The sequence below is a fragment of the Vigna unguiculata genome, chromosome 9 (genome assembly GCF_004118075.2).
Source record: "Vigna unguiculata cultivar IT97K-499-35 chromosome 9, ASM411807v1, whole genome shotgun sequence".
In the NCBI taxonomy this organism is placed as follows: domain Eukaryota; kingdom Viridiplantae; phylum Streptophyta; class Magnoliopsida; order Fabales; family Fabaceae; genus Vigna; species Vigna unguiculata.
Genome location: NC_040287.1, coordinates 43,126,635 through 43,149,300, shown reverse-complemented (window position 1 = coordinate 43,149,300; position 22,666 = coordinate 43,126,635). Strand labels below are relative to the sequence as shown.

The 22,666-nt window shown below is 29.0% G+C and overlaps 3 protein-coding genes across 5 annotated transcripts; 1 reads left to right on the top strand and 2 right to left on the bottom strand.

Moving 5' to 3' along the window:
- The first annotated feature begins 5,848 nt into the window (after positions 1-5,848).
- LOC114164350 (protein SHI RELATED SEQUENCE 3-like) lies at positions 5,849-7,169 on the top strand. 2 transcript variants are annotated; one of them, XM_028048987.1, is made up of 2 exons: positions 5,849-6,333; positions 6,425-7,169. In XM_028048987.1, exons 1-2 carry the CDS (start codon positions 6,066-6,068, stop codon positions 6,757-6,759), a joined length of 603 nt encoding a protein of 200 aa, XP_027904788.1. In that variant the 5' UTR covers positions 5,849-6,065; the 3' UTR covers positions 6,760-7,169. The 2 variants fall into 2 exon arrangements, with proteins under 2 accessions (XP_027904788.1, XP_027904787.1); XM_028048986.1 differs by having other exon boundaries at positions 5,853-6,333; positions 6,419-7,169.
- A 6,615-nt stretch (positions 7,170-13,784) lies between these two features.
- On the bottom strand, positions 13,785-15,033 carry LOC114163229 (dehydrin ERD14). Its single transcript, XM_028047409.1, has 2 exons — positions 14,635-15,033; positions 13,785-14,432 (listed from the first exon to the last, which is right to left on the bottom strand). The coding sequence occupies exons 1-2, from the start codon at positions 15,016-15,018 to the stop codon at positions 14,070-14,072; spliced, it is 747 nt and encodes a 248-aa protein (XP_027903210.1). The 5' UTR covers positions 15,019-15,033; the 3' UTR covers positions 13,785-14,069.
- A 1,555-nt stretch (positions 15,034-16,588) lies between these two features.
- LOC114163231 (chromatin remodeling protein SHL) lies at positions 16,589-21,962 on the bottom strand. 2 transcript variants are annotated; one of them, XM_028047411.1, is made up of 5 exons: positions 21,751-21,962; positions 21,270-21,615; positions 20,808-20,876; positions 17,626-17,761; positions 16,589-16,952 (listed from the first exon to the last, which is right to left on the bottom strand). In XM_028047411.1, the coding sequence occupies exons 1-5, from the start codon at positions 21,821-21,823 to the stop codon at positions 16,923-16,925; spliced, it is 654 nt and encodes a 217-aa protein (XP_027903212.1). In that variant the 5' UTR covers positions 21,824-21,962; the 3' UTR covers positions 16,589-16,922. The 2 variants fall into 2 exon arrangements, with proteins under 2 accessions (XP_027903212.1, XP_027903213.1); XM_028047412.1 differs by lacking the exons at positions 16,589-16,952; positions 17,626-17,761 and adding an exon at positions 18,426-18,615.
- Positions 21,963-22,666: the final 704 nt, after the last annotated feature.

Here is a 22,666-nt window from a genome sequence, read left to right as displayed (position 1 = left end):
AATTAATTTATGTTTTTAGATTTTGGGCTTCCTCTTAGAAATTAGTATGTTGTATGTTTTTGAGCTTTGGACTTTCTTTCATAAATTAGTTTATGTTTTTATGTTTTGGGCATAGGTTTTCTTAAATTGATGTGTCTATATATAGATGTACCAAAAACAATGTAGATATTTTTAGTCATATATTGAATTTGATTTCATTAAAGAGACGATTCTCTTTGTTCTTGGCTTAGGCCTTCGGTTCTTATCAAATATTAACATTTTTGGCGAATCTTCACTTAACTTATCAATCTATTAGATTGTGACGTCTTCTATCTCTGTGTTATTTCACGTTATTTTCTGATTTATTCGTGTCGTGTCTATTAATGATTTAAATTCAGAAATGATCATACTTTTTCCTGAATAGAACCGTATAATAAAAAGAAAAATAATAAGTAAGAATTTAAGAGTAAAAGAAGTAAGATAATTTTGTAATACTAAAATACTTATAACAAGAATAAAAAAAAATGAGAGAATTTTGAGAGTTATTTTGTACTCAGTAAATTAAAACTATCAATAAAAATAAAATAATAGGTATAATGTTGTTTGTTATAGAAAGAGTAAAATGAATTATTGGTATAATTTATGTTACATTATAGAACGAAAACAAATCTCACTCTTATGCAGTGAAAAGGTTTATGAGAGGTGCAAAATTTTCACTGGTGGTCTCACTTTGTCTTTATTCATTTGTACCTATTCTTTCCATTTAAGATACGGAATATAAATATTGGGATACGTGTTTTCCTATCTCTTTTTCTTTTTTATTTTCATTTAAAGCAATGTTATTTAAACCAGGTAGAGAACAAATAGAAAGTGATGAAATTAAATTATCTATTTCTTCTGATTTTAATATTATTTTTTAATTTATAATAACAATGATAAATATAATTAATTTTACGATATAAATTTTAAAAATAAACAGATTTTAATTCGTAAAACTTAAACGATTAATATTTAAAAAAATTTGGTGATGAAATTATATGAAAGGTTGAGTTCAGATATAGATGAAATCCAAGTTCTCAGTGGTAGTGAAAGTTGAAAAGGTTTTGAAAGTCCCTTACATTCTGTTTGCTCTGCACCTTGCATTATTCAAATCTTTAATATGACCAACATTTAACCCTTTAACGGGACCTCTTTTCTTTTGTACTTGCCCGTGAATTTTATCCAATAATCCACTTGATAAATATTATATTCATATTTTATAAAATAACATTTTTTTATTCACGAATACAAAAAATCAGGTTTAAATATAACATTTTTATTTTCAGTGGGTTGAAATTATGCACATATAACATTTAATTGAGATGTATAATTTGTTTTGTTTGAAAATTTATTAATGAGCCCATGACCCTTCGCGTAGCTTCTGCCAGCTCACCCACTGAATGCTTGGTGTATTTGTTACGCCAACTTGTGAATTTAATTATATATACTTCTTTTCCTTTTACATTAATATGTGTCCCACGCACTGTTTCATTCCCAATATTCGTAAATAAATATAACATTAAATCCTTTTGTCTTTTGCTTTTTTCATTTAAAATATCCAAATAGGTTTTTAATTTTTATTTAATTCAATTGAATTTTTTACTTTTTTTTTCATACTCAATTTTAATATTCAGAATACACACTACACTTTGCATCTCCCTTTCATACTCAATTTCCATAAATATGTAATTGTCGGATGGATTTGGATGAAAATTTCTCTTCCTTGTAGGGATAAATAAAGAGATAATGAGAAAAAAAATATTTCAACACCTACACTTTTACTTAAATATCCATCCTTTTCTTTTATATTCCAATAATAATAATATCAATCTTGAAATTAAAAATATTAAAAAAATAATGATAATAATAATAATAATTATTATTATTATATCTTTTGGATAATTAATAATATTTTAATTTAATTTATATTAACTTTAATTATAAGGATAAAATTGTAATGTAACAATATTATCTATTAAAATGTTTTTAAATTGTTCGATTCAAAATTATTAAAAATATAAATATGAAGGTAATGTTTACCTCTTTAAAATATTTTTTTATACTTTTTTATTATAATTTTAGTGAGACGGGGTTTATAAGGTTTTTTGCGGGTGTTGAAAGGAAAATGAAGCTGCAAAAAGAAACAGCCCGAAGAATAAAATGATGGGAGGAATGAGCCGTAATAAAAGGAATCAAAAACAGAAGAGGTTTCTTTCTCCACCCTATTCTCTCTTTCCTGAACCCAACATTTCTGTCCTTCCCATTTTGCCCCTACAAATTATATATTAAAGTATTAAATATATGGTATGTTGCGTGCCCAATTTGCCCTTCGTATTCCTCTTTGTATTTAATAAGTTTGAACTTCTTAAAGAGTTCATAGTTGTTCTTCATTCAAATATAGGAGTATTCAAGATTAAATTCAAACGTTTGATTGAATTGGTCCTCTTTCGATTTTAAGAAAAAAAGTTCAATCCGGATAAGATAAAGTCGATAGAAATCAATTATCACGGACAATAATATTAATAAGTAATAAAAGTGAATAATTTTCTCCTACATTATTATTTAAGTCAACTAATATTATATTAGTAATGATCATAGATAACTAATTTTAAGTTAATCCAAAGAAAAAACTCTTTAATTTTAAGTAAAACTTTTATGTTTTAGTTTACTATGTCTTTAGTCTTGATTTTTTCTAGATCGACACAAAGGTACGGGGAGAAAAAACAATATTGATATCTCATATTTATTTATAAAGTAAAAAATTGATTTCATTTTCATTTTCACGCTTATGATTATGAGATTTTTGTTCGTAGAGTATATTTACGCATGTCTATGTATCTGCGTTTTTTACTATATATTTCAAATTATTTTTTTATGAAAGATGTAAATCACAGCAAATAAAATATTATAGTATAAGTATTAAATATCAAATGATACACTTTTTTTAATATAAAATATAAACAAGTAAATTATAATTATATAAATATCAAACAACAATCAGACAAAAATAAAAAATTATAAAAAAAATAATAATGAATAAAGACAAAATAAAATCTATATATATCTTTTATATAACTAGATAAATTGAAAATATTTTATGATTTTAAAACAGACTGACTCTGAAAATAGATACAAGAGAGATATTACATACATATCTTCATTTTTATTCTCAATTTAAAAAATAAATATTATTTATGTTTATATTTATACGTTTAAATAATATTTACGAAAAAAAAATCCATTTGTGATAAGCAATTATATACGTATGATTTTGGTTGTAAAGGTAGTGAAGCATTTTGTTGGAAATAGCAAGCTTGTAGATTAGGAAAAGGTGGAATTGGCAAAGGATGGGTGTTCAATAAATTAAATTTAGGGTTTTGGGTTTAAGTGTTATGATAGTGACCGAGAAACGTAAAAAATGTGAGTTTCCAGAAAGTTGATAAAGTTGATAGATAGTGTCGTATTGTAATGAAATCGAAAGATCAGGGAACTTATTGTTTATTAATTAATTAATATTATCAGACGCATCAAATTCTATGCTAATTACGTGTGAAGACCAAACAAAAGTCAATATATGCTGCATGCAATCTTATAATATTCGATTAGGGACAACATTTTAACACCTAAAGTACCTATTTAATCTGTCTTGTTTAAAAGGTATGTTTGATATTGGTGGGTGTTTTTTATTTTTTTATTTACATGTATACATGAAAATGTAGGGTATTTAAACTTCGTTGTTTTAGAAGTACGTGGAGCTTCATCACAATTTAAAAGATGTTCTAGAGAGTAGAAAGAGATAAAAATATTTAAATTTCGCTTGACCTCGATTTTTAAATGATGTGATACTTATTGAGTGTACCGAAACAAAATATAAACTTAAACAGACACATAATTTCAAAATATAACTGAAATACTATTATAAAATGAAATATTTGTAAAAACAAATTTAAATAAGTTAAATTTTATAAGTATAAATAAATGTATGTATACATAAATTAAACTATAAATATTTATCAATATTTCTTTTATCAATAATTTCATCTTGTAAAGTTTATAAACAAAAATCACTAATATAGATAAAATATATTGAGGTTAAATACATTATGTTAAGCCTTTTAAAGAAGTTGTATTTTAGAAAATTCGACATCGATAAATTATAAGTTAAATTATACAAAAAATTGTGATACGATCTTTAATTCTGATTTTATATCTGTAAATATTTTTGTGTTTTATATGTGTTCAACCTTTTCATAACATTACATTTAAGTAAAAAAATTATGACAAATCAATTTTTTTAAGCAGAAAGAAATATCTTACGATCCTTTTTGTCGTTCTCTTTTATCATGCAATTTATTTTAACACAGTTTTTCCTTTTTAATTTCTTGTTCTCCTTACATTGTAAAAACAAAGGAGGAATAGTTTCTGACACCATTATGAAATGTAACTCCAAGTCAAAAAGATGTTTCATCATTGGATCCTATATCGCGCAGAAAAGGAACATTTACATGCCTCATAAGATCATAGTAATTTCATACCAGCAGTTAAACCTGTTTGTAACACAACTTAACCGCTAGTTAATAATAATTAATTACCCTAATCCCGTTCCCTCCCAAAAATTAAGACAGAGAATGTGAATTTGTAAACTTCACTGCTGACTTTACTCTTCTTTTGTTATTCCCAAAAAGTAAATATTCACGAAAAAAAAAAGTCACATTGAAATTTTCAAAGCATAACATTTGGCCTATTTTTTAATTAACATCGCCTAACTTTAATTTCTTCGTTCACACTGGTTTAAGATACCCCCACATGCTACAATTGTTCCAACCAAAACATGACATCTAAAGGTACAATAATAAGCATTGGGCATGTTACCCTTAATTTATAAGGAGAGTAATCCATTACCACACACACTATAGTTCAACCATATAATATATAGAATGATGTATTGTACATATATACTAACATTTCATATATGGATTATGTATATGTACATGTCATATTAAGGTAAATTTATTACATATAAATGCAAATTTCATAAGGTTAAATTAAATTTAAAAATTTATTCTGATAAGATTTCTTATTTGTTGAAACAAACGTATTTGTGTGAAAAACATTAGAAATATACATTCTATTATTTGTTAAAATTTCATGCTGACAGACTGCTGTTCCGGGTTGAGATCCAAGGCCCAAAGACTGTCTAAGATAGCCCAGAAACCTAGTAGCCCAGCGGCCCAAATACATAACAGTTAGACATGGAATTCCACAAAATGAAATGCATACAATGCAAATTTAGATTTTTCTTTTTAAATATCAATCGTCTGAAAATCAAGAAAAAAAAAGGATATAGACGAATTCATTTACCTTCTGCCCAAATATATACATTTAGAATTAAAAATTAATGGATGGTTCATTAGCAATCTTTAATTCAATCCTAAAAAAATCATCACTTCATTTATGTACTATAAAATTATCTTATCTCTAATGGATGTGGAATTTCAAACCATCGTACACGGAGGAACAGCGCCAAATGTAAGTGAATAACTTTCAAAAGACATGTTCCTAATATTTGAAGACAAATACATAGGAAAAATCACTTTTTCGACACGCTAACTTTATATCTGTCTCATACAGAACCAATAATTGCAAGTTTCAGAACATGCAAACCAAAGACATCCAAACTGTTGAAGATTCACCCTCACACTCAAGTGATTCACTCTCTAAACCCATTGCTTAATTATATATACCTGCATTTTGTCGTGAGTACCGAGTACAATGGACCCTTTAATTTGCTTTTCCCTTATTCGAACACCTTCTTTTTAATTACTGCTATGTTTTTGTGTAGTGGTTGGGTGACGTGGATTTTACTTCAACCTAGAATCGATTCTCATGCTGGTATTTTAGAACTCGAGCAAAGTGCACACTATTATATATAAATAATACTTTGGTAACAGTGATTTTTTAACAAAGAGAAGGTTATAATTATTAATTGGAGCCATGGATGAGCTCAGTGAGAGAAGAGTGTGATGAGTTGGTAGAGAAAAGAGAAGATGCAAAGAGGAACAACAGAAGTTGAAGAAGAAGTAGTGTCAAGGGGTTCTAAGTGCCAAGACTGTGGGAACCAAGCGAAGAAGGAATGTTCATATTCAAGGTGCAGAACTTGTTGCAAGAACAAAGGCTTTCACTGCCAAACCCATGTCAAGAGTACATGGACTCCTGTGGATAGGAGGCGCAACAAGGATCATCCACCTTCATCTTCGCACAACTTTCACACAGATAATATTCCTCAAAACCACAACCAGATCAATCCATATTCAGGTTACTATTTCTACACATAAATCCAAATTTAAGATCCATCTATATAACACTTTTTCCTTTTCTGTTTTTTTTTTTTTTTTGTTAGTTTCAGGTTTAGAGACGAAATTTCCTTGTGCTACGAATTCGATGGCTATGTTTCGGTGCGTTCAGGTTCGCTCCATGGATGATGCGGTAAATGAAATAGCGTATCAAACAAGTGTGAACATTGGGGGGCGTGTGTTTAGTGGAATACTATATGACGAAGGCCCTGAAGAAAGGTATAAGATTGTTAACAAGGGTGAGAGTTGCAGTGGTGTTGTTGATGAACAGCATGGTTCAATCCACAGTAGAGATAGCAGTGACCCTTCTTTTCCTCCACCACCATATCCATTTCCACTTGCTTCCTTCAGACCCGGTATGCCATATTTCCCATACCCAAGATCTTAAGTAATTCATATACCTTCTTTGATGAGTTTGAACAATGATACTATAACTCTCATTTTTTCATCTTTTTATTTTCTGACGTGATTTAGTGTAGATTATTGATTATCTTTTCTTTTAAAATAATTAATAATTTACACTAAATCACGTTATAAAATAAAAATAAAAGATGAGTCAAAAAATTAAGAGTTATTGTATAATTTTTGTCGTAGTTTTGACGTGTAATTTAGCATGTGGCCGCCGCTAAGTTTGGCAGTTTTGTCCTCTTGCTTTGCTGCTGCTATGATTCCCTTTTTAGATTTTTGTTGATGATAATGTTTAGATCCTCAACTCCCTCGTTATTCTGCACTCTCTACACTTCTGTTACCTTTGATGATGTTTTTTTGTTATATTATTAAAAAACTGATTTTAAAAAACAACATACATGCATGGTAATGACTATCTTAAATTTTATATTAAATTATGTATATTATATGCATAAATTTGGTGATATGTGTGGAGTGAATAGAGTGCATCAAACCCAACGTTTGTGGATGAGAAGATGCACACACGATACACGTACGACTAAAAGAGACAGCGTGCCGTTTGGCAGCTGAGGACTTTCCGGAGCTTGGTTTTGTAGGCTTTTTTGTTCCTTTTGTTGGGAAAAAAATTATATGACACGATTATTTGATAATTTATATAAAGATAAAATAGTTTTAATAAAAGTTAATTTTTATATTTAAAAAAAAAATAGTTACAAGGAGTAGTATTAAATAGTAGTTAAAAAAAATTGTGTTTTTATTGGCTTGTAAGGAAAATTATCAAAATACAACTGTCTTTTTATTATTATTTCATCCCATGCCATGCTATCCCAATTATATATTTCACTCTTCTACTAAACACTTTTCAGAAATCAAATTAGCACGCCTTATTTTCAAATTAGAAATCAAATTTGCAGTCTATTAAGATAGTATTTTTATATTCAAGGTATTGTCGATTTCAAATTTTTTTATTTCTATCACGATTTTCTTTGTAAAAAGATACTTAAAAGGTTGAAGAAAAAATGTGTAGGGACGAAAATTCTTTTAATCATTAACTGCAAAGTTTATTTTGGTACTCAAAATAGTTTTACGTATGTTATGAGACCAGTGACAATTTAAGTAGCTTTTTCTCTTTTCAATCTTTTTGAGACAAATTTTAAATATTAAAGTTAATAAATAAAATTTTAATGTAAAAGTTGAATTTGATATACAAAAATTTTATAATGCATGTTTACCCCAATTACTGTATTCTACGGTAGGTAGGCTCCAACAAATGATAGGTCTAAATTACTCTCGTACATAATTACAATGACGAAGTATCGAAGTTAAAATGTATCAAATATTTTATTTTGTAAAATTGTGTTGAAGTAAGAGGGAAATGTATCATTATGTTATAATTTCTCACAAAAATTATCAAAACAATCAAATTAGAAAAAAAAAAAACTCAGTAAATCATAAGAAACATAACTTTGTTTTGAAGAAATCATATTTCACAAACACAATTTCAACTTTTTATTTAATTTTCTGCTAAAATCACACTTAATAAACACGATTTTAATGAGAAAAAACAAAGGAAAAATTAGAGGTTGTGTTTAATAATCACATCTTCCTTAAAGTGGAACAAAAATTATATTTATCAAACACGATTATGTTTACTAATCCAATTTAACAAATCTGATAATTTCTCTATAACTTTCATTTTTACAAATTTTTCAATAGGAAATATGCAACATGAAAATGAACAACGAAGTACATATATCAATATCTAATCTTATTTACCTATAACCAATTCTCAGTTGATTCTGATGGAATTTGAATTCACACGCGTTAATATTGTGTCTGGTTTTAAGAAATAAACAGAAGAAATGAAAAAAAAAAAAAAAACTTAAATATTGATCAAAGTTGAAATAAATGATAAATGTAGAACACATATTTTAAAAATTAATTAATATGATTAACTTTATAAATAAATACAAATATATATACGACAAATAATATAAACTTCATAGATTGTCCTTTTTTTTTTCCTGTACCTAACCCATAATACATATGTAGCCTATTTGATTCTTGTCTGGAATAATATGTTAAAGTAATAGTAAATATAGTTTGATGCAATGTACCCTATAAAGCTTGGTTCGATGCTTTACTTAATGTTATTAGATACCTTTTATATGCTAATCTAATCATAACAAACATATGTTTATATACTAAGTCATGTGATAATTGGAGAGAGAGAAGCATAAAACTTATTCGTGTTTAGATTAGGCTAGGATTGTTAAAAACAAAGGTTAAAACTGGATTATTTTAATGAGTTCAATTAAAAATGAGTTTTACTTCTGAATAAAACATTTATTCTCAATTTAACAATAATTTATAACATCAGAATATATGCTTTAAATTTAAATATTAGTTGTAGTACTTTTAACTATTTAAATAATTTAAAAACCCAAAAAAAAAACAATCAAAAGTTACGCTAACATGAACAGTTTTTGTTGTACAAATAAATGGCTATTTTATCATTGTTTAAAGGTACTCACTCAAAAGTTGTTTTATGATTGTAGAATTTTAATTAATTTTACATTATTGCTCGAACGGTAAATAACTTTTGTCTTCTGATTTTACACTAAAACAAAAAATTTCATTAACAATCAATTTTTTTTAACTATAATGTCTAATTTAAATAATAATCTGTAAAATAAAAAAATTAATGATTACTAAGATAATTATTATTATAAATAAAAAATTATAATTGGTATATAAAATTTAGCTTTCAAGATTGCACTATAAAAAAATTAGCTTATAAATTGTCTCTAAATATTAATTATCAAAATTTTAGCTAAAGAAAATTGTTTATAAATTAGTCTTTAATTAACTAATGATTAATTTAACGACCAATTATAATTTTTTATTCATAATAGTGATCATTTTAGTAACCAATAATTAGTTTCATAAATTGGTATTTAAATTGATCATGATTAACAATTTGTTGTCACTATAATTGATTATTATTTAAAAGTTTTCTTATAATGTTAGATGATAAAAAAAAGTTAAGTATAAATTAAAAAATAAATTAGAAAAAATTAAACTAAAACATTTGAGTCATTACTAAATAATTTTTTTTAATCGCTTTATTGTATCTTTTAAATTGTAAGATTAAGCTAAAAATAAAAACTATAGGTAAACATCAAGAATAGTGAATGAGACTAGGTTAGTCATATCTAGAAAATCATGTATTAAAATAAAAGTAATGTCTGAAAACATGGTACAGTATCTACATTTTCAATATATGTGTCTTTCTCTTAATTTTCTTGATCTTTTAAATTTATTCGGAGAAGATTTCCTATCGAATAAATCTACAAAAGTTTGATTAAAATGATTAAATTTATATATTTCAAGAAATGAAAAATTAAATTAGTCTAAAATTTTAAAATTGACTAATTCTAAAATTTATTGAAAGTTAAAGACCAAAACCAAATTTAACCCTTAATAATAATAAAGGTGCTGTAAAATAAATTTATTTATTTGTGGGTTTTGCTTTAATTATATTACTCTATAATGGGCTTTTCAGTCGTGAGCCTAGTATGGGCTCATATTGCTATTGGCCCAAATCTAAAGTACTTCTGTTGATGTCATAATCTTAATTAAAAAAGTAATTTTGCATAATTAGATGTTTGTTGGTTGTTTTAATGAGGTACGTTATGATTAACAAGAAATCAAGACGTATTGTCTTGTGATCGAGATAATGTTGATTAAATGGGTGCTTCTACCTGCAATAACATTTTTTATTCTTTTGAATCCTTTTATACTTTTATTTTTCTTAACTAATTTTTCAGTTTCTACTATCTACAAGAAACTAAAGATATAAATGGTTGTAATGAAAATATTATTTTTGTCTTTATTGTATAATTATGACAATTAATAAAAATTAAAATATTTTTATAATATTATTTGAAAAATATATATAAATATTTCATTACAATATTTAATAATGACCCATATTGTTTCATTTATATTTTTAAAAAATACAAACACGGACATAGTTTTCCTGTATTTAAGAATAAATGGTCTATTTGCTGTGGGGCTATGGATGCGAACTTTAAGATTTTAAAATATGTTAGGATTTTCTATATTCCTCTCTCTCTCTCTCCTTCGTCATGTTTCTGTCCTTTTTCTTTATTTTGTTTATATATCACTTCTCTTAATCAATATATACTTATTTCTAAATTGTAAATATACGTAAGGATTGATTAGTACTTTTTAAATTTAATTTTAAAAAAATTTGAGCATATAGTTACAATTAATTTGTCCCATAATTTCAATTAAAAAGTTAAATTCAAACTTAAACGTTTCAATATTAAATTTTTTTACATAAGAAACACAACAGAAAAAATAATATATTGCGAAACTGAGATATATCATGTAAAGTCTTATAAAATGTTTAAAATGTCATAACTTAGGTATACATCTTCAAATTTTAAGAGGACTCATCATCGAACGTCATAAATGAGGAAATATACATGTAAAATACACTTTGAAGTCAAGATCAGTATGATGTGTCAGATAATAAGTACAAATGAACACGTAATTAATGTACTTCTTAAAATGTGTCTTTTTACACCACTCTTCATGGACCTTACTTGGTTGAGCTAACACAATTAACATCAAACTTAGTTGTTCTTAATGACAGTAATCTCATGTGGGTTTGTTGGTGTGGGTTGGGTACATGTTGTCCTAGAAGGTCAACTTGTACTCGATCAGGCTATAGGGGCATTTTGACCACATACAATACACTAATCCAGTATTAACATGTCATATGTTGAAGACCTAAGAGACAGGTCATAGATATTCAGATGTCAATCTCTCTGAAACTTTTGTCTTATTGTACTTTATGATCTTACAGGTATAATATATATATATTTCAGATTTCTTGTGTATATGTATAAAATTTTCGTGAATGTATATGATTTTTATTTTATAGAAGTTAATAACAATTAATGCTTTAATTCAGAGTGTAAAGGCTGAGGTTTAGTAGTTTTATGTTTAAATGGGCCATGATTGAAGTTGTAACTGAGGTCCATGAATGGCGCTTGCGTAGGTGCGTGTTTAAAGAAGAAAATGTGTATACCCTACAAGAGGGCCAACAAATAATTTCAGAATTAAAGAATCCTAACAGAAAATTTAATATGGGTTATAGAGTCCACAAGCAACAACAAATGGTCAACATTCATAATTTCAGAGGTCTTTGTCTCTTTGAAGTGGGGTATGCCACTGTTTCCATTATTGCCCCAAATAGAATGCCCTAGAACATAGACCAAGAATATTATTTATCTTTTCCTCATTTCAAAAGTTTAAGTGAGTTCAATTTTGAAATTTTAAAGTTGAAAGGACATTTGTACACATAAATTCGATACATAACGATATCAATTCCTGTTCTGAGACGTTGGAATAATCTTTGGCAGGAGTAATTAACTTTTTGGGTTAAGTTTAAATTATATCGAAAATTTTGATATTTTAGTTGAACTTTTATTAAATAATTTGGTTAAGTTCATTTTTTTTATATTTTATTGTTTTATTGGTATTTTTTCTTTTTAAAATTTAAATTGTGAGAACCTAAAATATAATTAAGAGCAGCAGTGACTTTTAAAATATATCATTCTGATTATTTTATCATTTAAAAATTCGTAGACACACACACAGACTATTATAATTATTTTGTAAAATTAATTAATTATATTATATTTTAATATCAATTTTATTTATTATATTTAAAACTAAAATTATTATTATATCACTTAAATTTACTACTTCATTACTTTAATAATAAAATTTACAATAATATATTAATTTTCATAATATTTCATTACAAAATATTTTTACTATTATATTATTTTAATATACAAAATAAATAAAATACAACTCGTACATTCGGTGTACTAGTTTACGATTAAAGAAACAAACTATGTCTATCAAAATATATAACTAATGTATTATTTTAATATTTTAAATTAATTTTTAGAAATATATGTTATTTTGATAAAAGTTTAAAAGATAAATTCTATTAAATTATGAAGCTATTTAATTTCAAAAAAATTCATAAGTTATTGTGTGTGATAGATTTGAGGATGTGTGACTTGTAAATTTGAAAAGGATATGTATGACCCTTTGAACAAGTAATCCAAGTAGAAGTAATATACGATTCTTGCGGAATAAGAAAGATAGTTTACCTATTGTTTGCATTCACATAAATTCGAATTATAAAAAATGTGTTGGTAATGTATGTATGTATGTATAAAATAGAAAAATTTAAATTAAATTTAACTTAGTGAGTGTCCAAAAATAAAATCTCATTTAACCATCATATCAAAATATAAAACATTCACATTAAAATTTGGCACCACAACATACTCGAGCATTACACAAAGCTGTAAACACATCATCTTCTTAAAATTACTCTCAAATTCAAATTATATTTTTTGGCATAATATTTAGATAAGTATATATTCTTGGCATAAAAATTAAAAATAATGCTGAGAAAGTATTCAAATAAAAACTCTCATTAATTGAATATTAGATAAGTATTGTCCACCAGTCAACAGCAACGTGTCAACGTTCGTGATTTGTGAGGCATTTTGAAGTCAGGCACTCCCATCGGTAGGGACTTACTAAAACTATACCATTATTAAAAATCCTCAAAATTAACAACTTAATTTTTCATTCTCTGATAATTTTATTTAAACAAACTACAAAGTCTTTAAAATTGAATAATTTATGTTTCACTTTCTGAATTTAAGAACGTGAACATGGTAAAACAAAATAAAGCTTAAATTTAGTAAGATAATAAAATGTTTATGCCAAATCAATTAAACTGTTTTCAAATAATGTACAATCTCAATTAATTGGATTGGGACGTAAAGTCGTTGAATTCAGTTATGAATATATACACGAAATCAACAATTATTAGGGTGCATAAAATCTGTAAGGACGACGATTATTTGAAAAAGGAAATCCTAAAACACAAATAATTAGTACATTATTGAGCTAAATTTGTTTCAATACATTTTTTTTTTCATTTTACTTCAAACAAACAAAGTTATGAAGAAAAAAAAAAAGGAAACCTAAACAAACTTTTGTATATGCAAGATAGATACATACACAATAATAAAGTAAAGTATGCATCAAGAAACAGAAAAGATAAGAACCCCACAAGGCTTTGATATGATGAGAAATGAAAAACAAAGCACACCACAATCATCTCCAACAAACCCAACAAAACAAAGAAGCCTTGTCTCAATCTCAGTGACCACCACTCTCCTTTTCTTTCTCCTCCTCTGTCTTGGAGTGGTAACCGGGAAGCTTCTCCTTTATCTTCTCTAAGATACCTTTCTTCTCCTTCCCCTCTCCTTCATGATGATGACCACCCTCACCGTGTTCCGATGCGGTGGCAGCAGGTGGTGGTGGAGGAGCAGCAACAACTGTCACCTCCTCTGTCTTCTTGTGCCCTGGTAGCTTCTCCTTAATCTTGTCAAGAAACCCCTTTTTTTCCTCAGTTTCCACCACCTCAACTTTCTCCACCGGAACACTTGTGTCCTCTATTTTCTTCTTCTCCTTCTTCTTCTTCTTCTTTTTCTCTCCATCTTCTCCTTCCTCCTCACTTGACTGCACACACATTAGATTGGATCAGTGTTTTTCAACAACAATCATGTTAAATATCCATCAGAAATGTTTCATTAACAAAACTCCATAAACTTTAAGACTGATTAAAACATATCATCAATAACTATAGATGAACAATTTACATACATACACATACACAGAAATATATACAAATTTTTGCATGGAAATGAGAAAAAAGACTTACAGAGCTAGAGCTGCTGTCAGATCGGTGAAGTTTTTCCAAGAGGCTGTGCTTCTTCTCTCCTTCTTCTTCCTTCTTCTCCTCCTCTGACACTGTGACCTTTTCAAACTCGGTGACGATCACCTCTTCCTGAGGCTTCTCTTCTTCCTTTTTCTTACCAAGAAAGTCAAAAACCCCACGATCTTGGACCTCCACCTCACTGCTCTGAGGGGTCTCGTACTTGTTCTGGGTTTCCTCTGCCATGATCGGATCAGTAACTGATATCACAACAATAACAAACTCAACGGAAAGAAACTTAGCTGGCACTGCAAAAAGCAAGGTGATGAGTTTCTTAGAAAAGAAATGAATCGAATTGGATGATTTTAAGATGCAAGAGTGGGACACCATTTATACTTGGCATGACGCGCACTATCCGCGATTAAGAAAATAAAAAGGTGGTAACCGACGTGTGGATTAAGTTAATGAAATGAAAGAAAGAAAAGAGTTATTTCACGCGCCTTTATTTGCAACTCTCCATATTCACGCCTATGAATTTGGCTCCAAACCCAACCTCGTGCAGTGTGTAATAAGCAAAATCTTTTCTCAATTCATTCTCATAGAGTTGTAATGGGTGACTGATTTAATTAATAATATTAAATTTAGTCATCACATACGTTATATATTTTTCTTTAAACCCATGCCATATTTTAAATTACTGAAATACAGTTTTCATATTTTTACTTTTGTTACTGATAATTTTTCTCAATCTTTACAAAAGAAATAATTGGTTTCTTTCAACAATTTACAGCATTTATTATTCGGAAACTATAAAAATAAAAGTATTTTACACGGAAAATAATTAATGGGCTGGGTTACATGCACCAACCAATTTGAGAAAGAAAATGTTTTGTTAACTTTTATTCATGATTTAATGGGTTGAATAATAGAGCGAGTGAGGTATGGTGTGAGGGTGTGCGATGGTGGGAGAAAAGAGGGGGAGAGTGATCTGTGATGGGACGAATGGAAGAGGGACACGTGGAGAAAGAACGTGGGGAGGCGTTGCAGTGGCAGAAAATGCCGACCTCGAAAGGATAAATGTGGAGAAGTCGGTGCATGTGTGGCATTTGCGTCGGGAATCACAATTCTCTACGACACTCGCTACACGCTCGACGGCGACGTCGTTTTAATCCCCTATAGCTCAGTTTTACTCTTGCTATACTAAATACAACTAGAAAGTACGTGAGCTGTGTTCTCGCTGCTGATTATTTTTTGTTATTATAATTCTATACTGTAATAAATAATTTTTTTTATAAAATAATTTTTTAATTACTAAATTTTGATAACTTTATTTTATAATTTTAGATAATATTTTCTAAATAATTTTTTATTTTATTATTTTTAATATTTTAAATTTATTTAAAAAATAATACATAAAATTATAAGAAAAAATGATAAAAAATTGTAATTAAAACACCGTTACCTTTAATAAAATATGTTGTTTAGGATACGGGCCAAATTTGCGAGTCAGTGCATATTCAATCTATATTTATGACGAGTTAAGTGACTTCAGATAAACTACGATATTAATGTATTTAAATTTGGGATTTGGGTTTAATAGTTGTACAATTGTGGTTGTTACACTATGTTAAAAGTGAGAAAGTGGTTACCTCAAAACAACAGGAAAGTTTATTTCAACTATCTTTAAATATAAAAAAATATATAAATATAGTATCAAGACTAGTGACTTTTTTAATTTTTTTGATACTATTTTTCAGATATAATTTGTGAAGAATTTTTAACTAAAATCAATTAAAAAATATTTTTATTAGTATCAATTACAATTATTTAAACGGATATTACTTAAAAATATTTTCCATCCTTTCAATGATAAAAGAATAAAAAAACAGTATTTTCGAAATTCCCTGGCATGCAATTCAGCGGTGGATTGAAAATCTAGATCTCTGCCTACGTTTATGAGTAGAAAGAAAGAATTGAGTGTCTACTGCTCTCATAAATAAGTAAAATACTTTACAGCAGTCCGTCCGACTCAGAACAAGAACCAGAAGAGAAGAGACAAAATCTACACTATATAATTACATAAACATGTCCTCCACTTCAAAGGAAACTGCATTAGTCCTCCAACCAAATAAGTTTCCAAACTAGTCTCTTTGTGAAAGTGATCGACTACAACTTACAACAACATAACTTTGTCTCTGTCTTTGTCTGGCTCCTACCCAGGATTAGAAAAGCGACATCTCCAGTACATTCATTACAGATCTAACTCATTTTATCATGCTTTATATACTATCACACTATTGCCTACGACGGCGTTTAGTGTCCACCTGCACAATACCAAGCAACACAAAGATATTAATACATCAATCCTTCCTTTTTTTCAGTAGAAATATTATATGGAAACTACTCTCACACGTAAATCCTTATACTGACTGACCAATACCATCCAACTTCAACAATAACAGATTAATGTTATTCCATGGCAATGCCTAAGAAGAAGAATTCAGATATCTACACTATTCAGATGGTCAAAACTGATAATTCTTATGTGAAATATCATGGTAGGTATACACAAATAAAATGGTAGCACTGTCCATAGGCATTCAAGCCATACTAAATTAATGAAGTCCCAAAAACCACATTAACCATAACGAAACGTTAAGTTAAGCAAAAAAGGATTGGAAAAAGATACGAAATACCGAATGCATGTCAGTCACAACAAATTTTGTTATTTCACAAAAGAAATATTAATTCGCAATGGCACTCATTATCTTACTCAATAGGTGACTTCCTACATACAAATGAACCAACTGATGACGCATCTGACCATGAAATCACAGGATATTGAGGATATAATCATTTGACAAGGAATAGAATTTAGCAAACCAATAAATGATAGAAGATATCAACTTCTCCAAAGCTTCAGTGAGTCGATTCAATGGTATAAAGTTCTGAAAAGTGAAAACAACTCACTTATCAAACAACAGATATTTGGAATACCTTTGTATCTGAGAGTCTAGAAGCGGAATGAGAGTTCTGCAACTTTTTTTGACCTTCGGCAGAGCAGCTTTCACAAAAGAAGTGGTCAAGCCTTTTGGCTTCTTCAACAGTCATGTCTATGCAAGCAGGATGGAACCTGAAAAATCAATTATCGTGCTGAAGACTATATTCACACATCCCGACATCCAAAAGATAATGGCACGTGTTGCAAAACAAATTATTTTCAAATCCACAAATCCTCATTGAAAGAGGTGTCGAAGGTCAAAAATCCTTTATTCATCATGCTTTATAAAACTAACTAATGGCCCTAGATCTTAAAGCCCATTCTTAAAAATGGCTTACTAGTTAACCTAACATATTTATTGTGCCTCCGATAAAAACTTGTAAAACATCTCAACATTCACAAAGCAGATCTTTAGTTAGTTCTATACTGAGAATGACGAGGATACCAAATTTGCTATGAATAAAAGTTATGTTCTCTTCCTTTAAGACTAGGGTTCCAGGAATTTAATTCAGTTGTTCCATGAACTAATTAGTTGATCATCACGTCAAATCTAAAGGCTATTGCTTAGCTAGTTTGTGGACGTCCCTACCGTTTGAATTGCCAGTGGAATAACCATGCACATGGATATCGTACATTCACTATTCATATAAAAAGAACATAACAAATTAGATTAAAATTAGCAGAATGAAGTTTAAAGGAAAAAGATGAAAGAAACACTGGAAAAAAAAATCTTATGAAATGTGAAGAAAAAAAAGTCAATACATAGGAAACTTTCTAATGCAATGCAGCAAAGGGCAAGGAAGAAGAATTCAAATCCTATTTTTTTAAAGCAAAAAACACATTAGAAAATGGGGGAGAAATTGCAATTTTACACTTAAAAAACCTGAACATGCTGCTTCCCAGGTAAAAATGGGCTTTTGAGGACTATATCATGGGTGAGCAGCTATAGCCATGAACAAGGTTATCAAACTCTTGAGTGTACGATCCTAAATAGAAAAAAATAAGTTAACTCGCTATCGAACTCTTTTCTGATTAACTTAAGTAAACTCTTAAAACTTGTGCAAACTCACATAAATCTCAAATCAAGAAATGAGCAACGAGTGTGGTACTAAAAAAAGTTTTGATTAATCATTACCCCCACAATGACAATGTTTTATAAGGACTCAAATGATTTGAAGAAATTACCCCTTTTGAATTTTTTTTCACATTAAGAACTTATGTTTTTATGAGTTTATTTCATATGGTTTAATCATCAAGTTTATTTATAGGGAACATCAGATTTCTGCTATGAATTTGGCACATTTACTTGAGTGTCATTGCATGCATACATGAAGTGTGGAAGCACTAAAGTACAATAATGAATTCAAAGTGCATGATCTTTTTTGATGAATTTGTTACGATATTTTAGACAAGATATGAAATTCCTGAAACAAGTTAGCTTTGATAATTGTCTATACTATAGTAGATAACCATAATAAGTAAAGAAATAAGAAACTAATGAAATACCTTATCAGTAGCTGATGGCAAGGTTTGCCAAATTAAGAAAGACGAATAACATGGCCAACTAAAGTATTGTTTGCTTTAGGTTCCATCTCGAACTTACTTTTATGGCCAAGAACAATTACAAATAGTTATACTTAAAGAAACTTAGTTCTCTTAAGCTACGACCCTGATGTCAATAACCAACACACAAAAGAGTTGCATAACACTTAAATGCATGCAACAATCCATGAATATATGCAATGTGTGGGCAGCTAAATAAATTCCATAAAAGTTTACTTCATATATGCCTATAAATATCGTAATAATTGGATGTTTCAATCGCACAATGAAGTAGCTAAATCTAGTATTGCATTACTGGTAAACAAGTTCAATCAACACCAACTAAAAATGTGGCATAAGTGCATACAACATTATGCTTTAAATATTTTTTCATACTTTGTAATAATATCATATTTTTTATTATATTCTATACTTTTATTATATTACCACTTTATTTTGCAATGCTATTATTAATATTATTTAGTTTATTATGTTTTGTTACGTTTTACATAAAACAAAGAAAAAGTTGTTATTCAAACTAAAACATTGAAACCCTAAGTATGACCTGGCTCATCAGCTGCCCATTAACTAGAGCCGCCCCAAACATACAAGAGAATGTAGAGGAGTGGGAGGTCATTGTGGCAGTCGGTGATGATGATAGTGAACATGCAATGCCATTCTCTGTAATGGCAAAGGTTGCAGGGCCTTGTCTGTTAACAGCACATACAGAAGCCTGCAAATCATGGAAATGGCACCTTTACATCCATGTGCTCGGTCACTAGTGCCTTACCAGCGCCAAAGGGCCACTCTATTTCACCAACTAACAATTGACTACAACTAATTCATTTAATACTTAAGCTCACACGATTTCACCCAACTTGGGGTTGAACTCATGAGTTTGACAGAATTCATTTGAGTATGTGATAAACACATTTCATGAAGACGTTTAGCATAGTTAGTTGGATGTCTTATCAATTTTTTAGTGTATACAGTTTGATTCTTAGTTAGTTTTCGTAAACTAACCATAAAGGAGAAATTAATCAAGAATAACCTTAATTGTATAAATTTTAACTGGCATTGTGGATGAAGACATAAATCAGGAAAAAGAACTCATGATCTACCCCAATCCTACTGAGTTCCCTGAAACCGATTATGCATTTGAGAATAAACTCGAGCAATTTTACCAGTTAAATTGCGAGTTTGATAACTTTGAATATAAGTATACGCATACATAAGTGCCCTTTAGAGAGAAATGAGAAGGGTAGGGGAGAAATTACCAACCTAATCAAAAGCAAAACAAGCCAGGTTGAAAAAAACAGCACACCAAACCAATATACATAACACTGGCCGTTTAGGGTGAAGAATAGTCCAAGTGAAAAGTGACATACAAGGCAAAATGATGTGTCCATAGTTACTGCTGACTTAAAATACTCTCTTCAAATGATACCAGCAAAGGAAAAAAAAAAAAAAAGACAAAGGACAAATAGAACTGAAAGTTCCATTAGAATGATGCAAGATATTCAAAGAACTGAACATTCCAGTGTCCGCAAAACCAAACAGACATCTTACATAGATCAGGATAACAGAGGGAAGGCCAATAATTTAATGATAAAATCACTTTAAATACTCCACTTACCAGTCACTGCAGCCCTCACATTGGACCATTAGGTCATCAGGATTGTAAGGCATCTCACATTTACAATACCTGCAATGAAATTTTAAACAATTTCCATCACACAGAGTCAGCAGAATCCAAGGAAGATCTCACAGCTTCTCGAATCTAACAAAAAGTTGCTACTTACCATTTCCAACTGGACAAATAAAATCCTAATAAAATAAACCAAGTAAATATATTCTAGAATAATCCCGTAATCTGAACCATTACCAGACTAACCAACGGAAACCTAGAATTGTCATTAACCAAGAGACATTTCAATTAAGTTTCTGAATTGATGGCAGCTTAAGTTAAATAAAGAGAGAAAGTTCATTCATTCCAACGAGCAATTCTACCAAAAATCAAACAAATTTTGAAACTAGGCAGCAAAAGACTACAATAGAAAATATATCTCAGCATCTCAAAAATAAGCTATGGACTCACACGGCAACTCTATCCGGATTGAAGGCACCGGTGGAGGAATTGTACTCAAACCGACAGAAGAAATCGTCGTTCCCAACAGCATCCAGTTTTGTGTAGCTCTTGAAGCTGTGGACCGTACACTTGCCTTCGATTGTGTCGGTGCTCTGAACATCAAAGTGATCAGAGAGGAAAACTTCCTTCGAGCCATGAAACTGGCGGCGACCACCGATTGACTCCTCCGGCCGATAGTACCACCGGACATGAATTTTCACATTTGCGCCACGACCATCCGCCTCGATCCGCTCGATTCTGGCCACATATGAGGGTTTTGCCGGATCTGATGGTCGCATGAGCACGCAATCACCAGCTGAAAGACAACAACAACAACATGCGCGTGTGGATTTAGGAAAAGAAATGGAGCAAGCACTAAACAAAATTAGTCCGATTTAATCCAAAATTTTTTTGTCAAAATTGTTTTGTGAGAAAGAGAGAGTGAGTTTACCTCTGATAGTTTTGCTTATGTGTTTGACTGAGTATGACTCTAGGGTTCGCCTTGGAGCCTTCGGCTTAGCCATGGGATGGAATGGAAGCACACAGTGTAGAAGATTGAGGATGAAAAAAAATACAGAAAAATATTAAGTCTTTTTTTTTCTTTTTACATGTAATAAGGGTTCATTAATTTATTTATTTTTCAGTGCTGCGCTGAACAGGAGTAATGGTGGGGCGACTTTTATCTCAGCGTTCACTGAGATGCGAGTACACGTACACAAAGAATGGACCAGAAACTTTTGTATTTTTTTAATTATAAAAGGAAGGAATATAAAAAACTTTGTTAATATTCAGTTATAGCGCGGAAAGTTATGTTTTTTAATAATAGTTATTATTATTTTTTTAAATTAAAATGATAATCATTTTATTAAATTTAATTATTTCATTTATTTATTTAATTTTTTTAAAATTAAAATAAATATTTTAATATAAAAAGTTATCTGCAAAATCAATAAAAAATATTTATAAAATTTATAAAATTATATGTATTTATTTTTATAAATTAAAAAAAAAATTGAACATGATAATAATACTAATATTATTATTATTATTATTTGTTCATTTTTGTCACATAAGTGATTTAACATAATCTTGTACATCCCTGAGAGTGATTCATGATTTTGTTTATTCAAAATATCAATGTACCTTATTCCATCCACAAGTTTGAATAATTCACAACTTAATTTTGTTTAAAAAGTTATTTTCTCTCTGACTTCAATTGTTATTTGATTGTATTTGTGCATAGATGGAGGGTCATCATAATCATTCAAGGTGATAGAGATACCTTACAATGGATGATGAGATAAAATAATATTTCAGTTAGATTTTTTTTATTTATAAACTAGCTTCTATTTTTTTTTTATAATGTT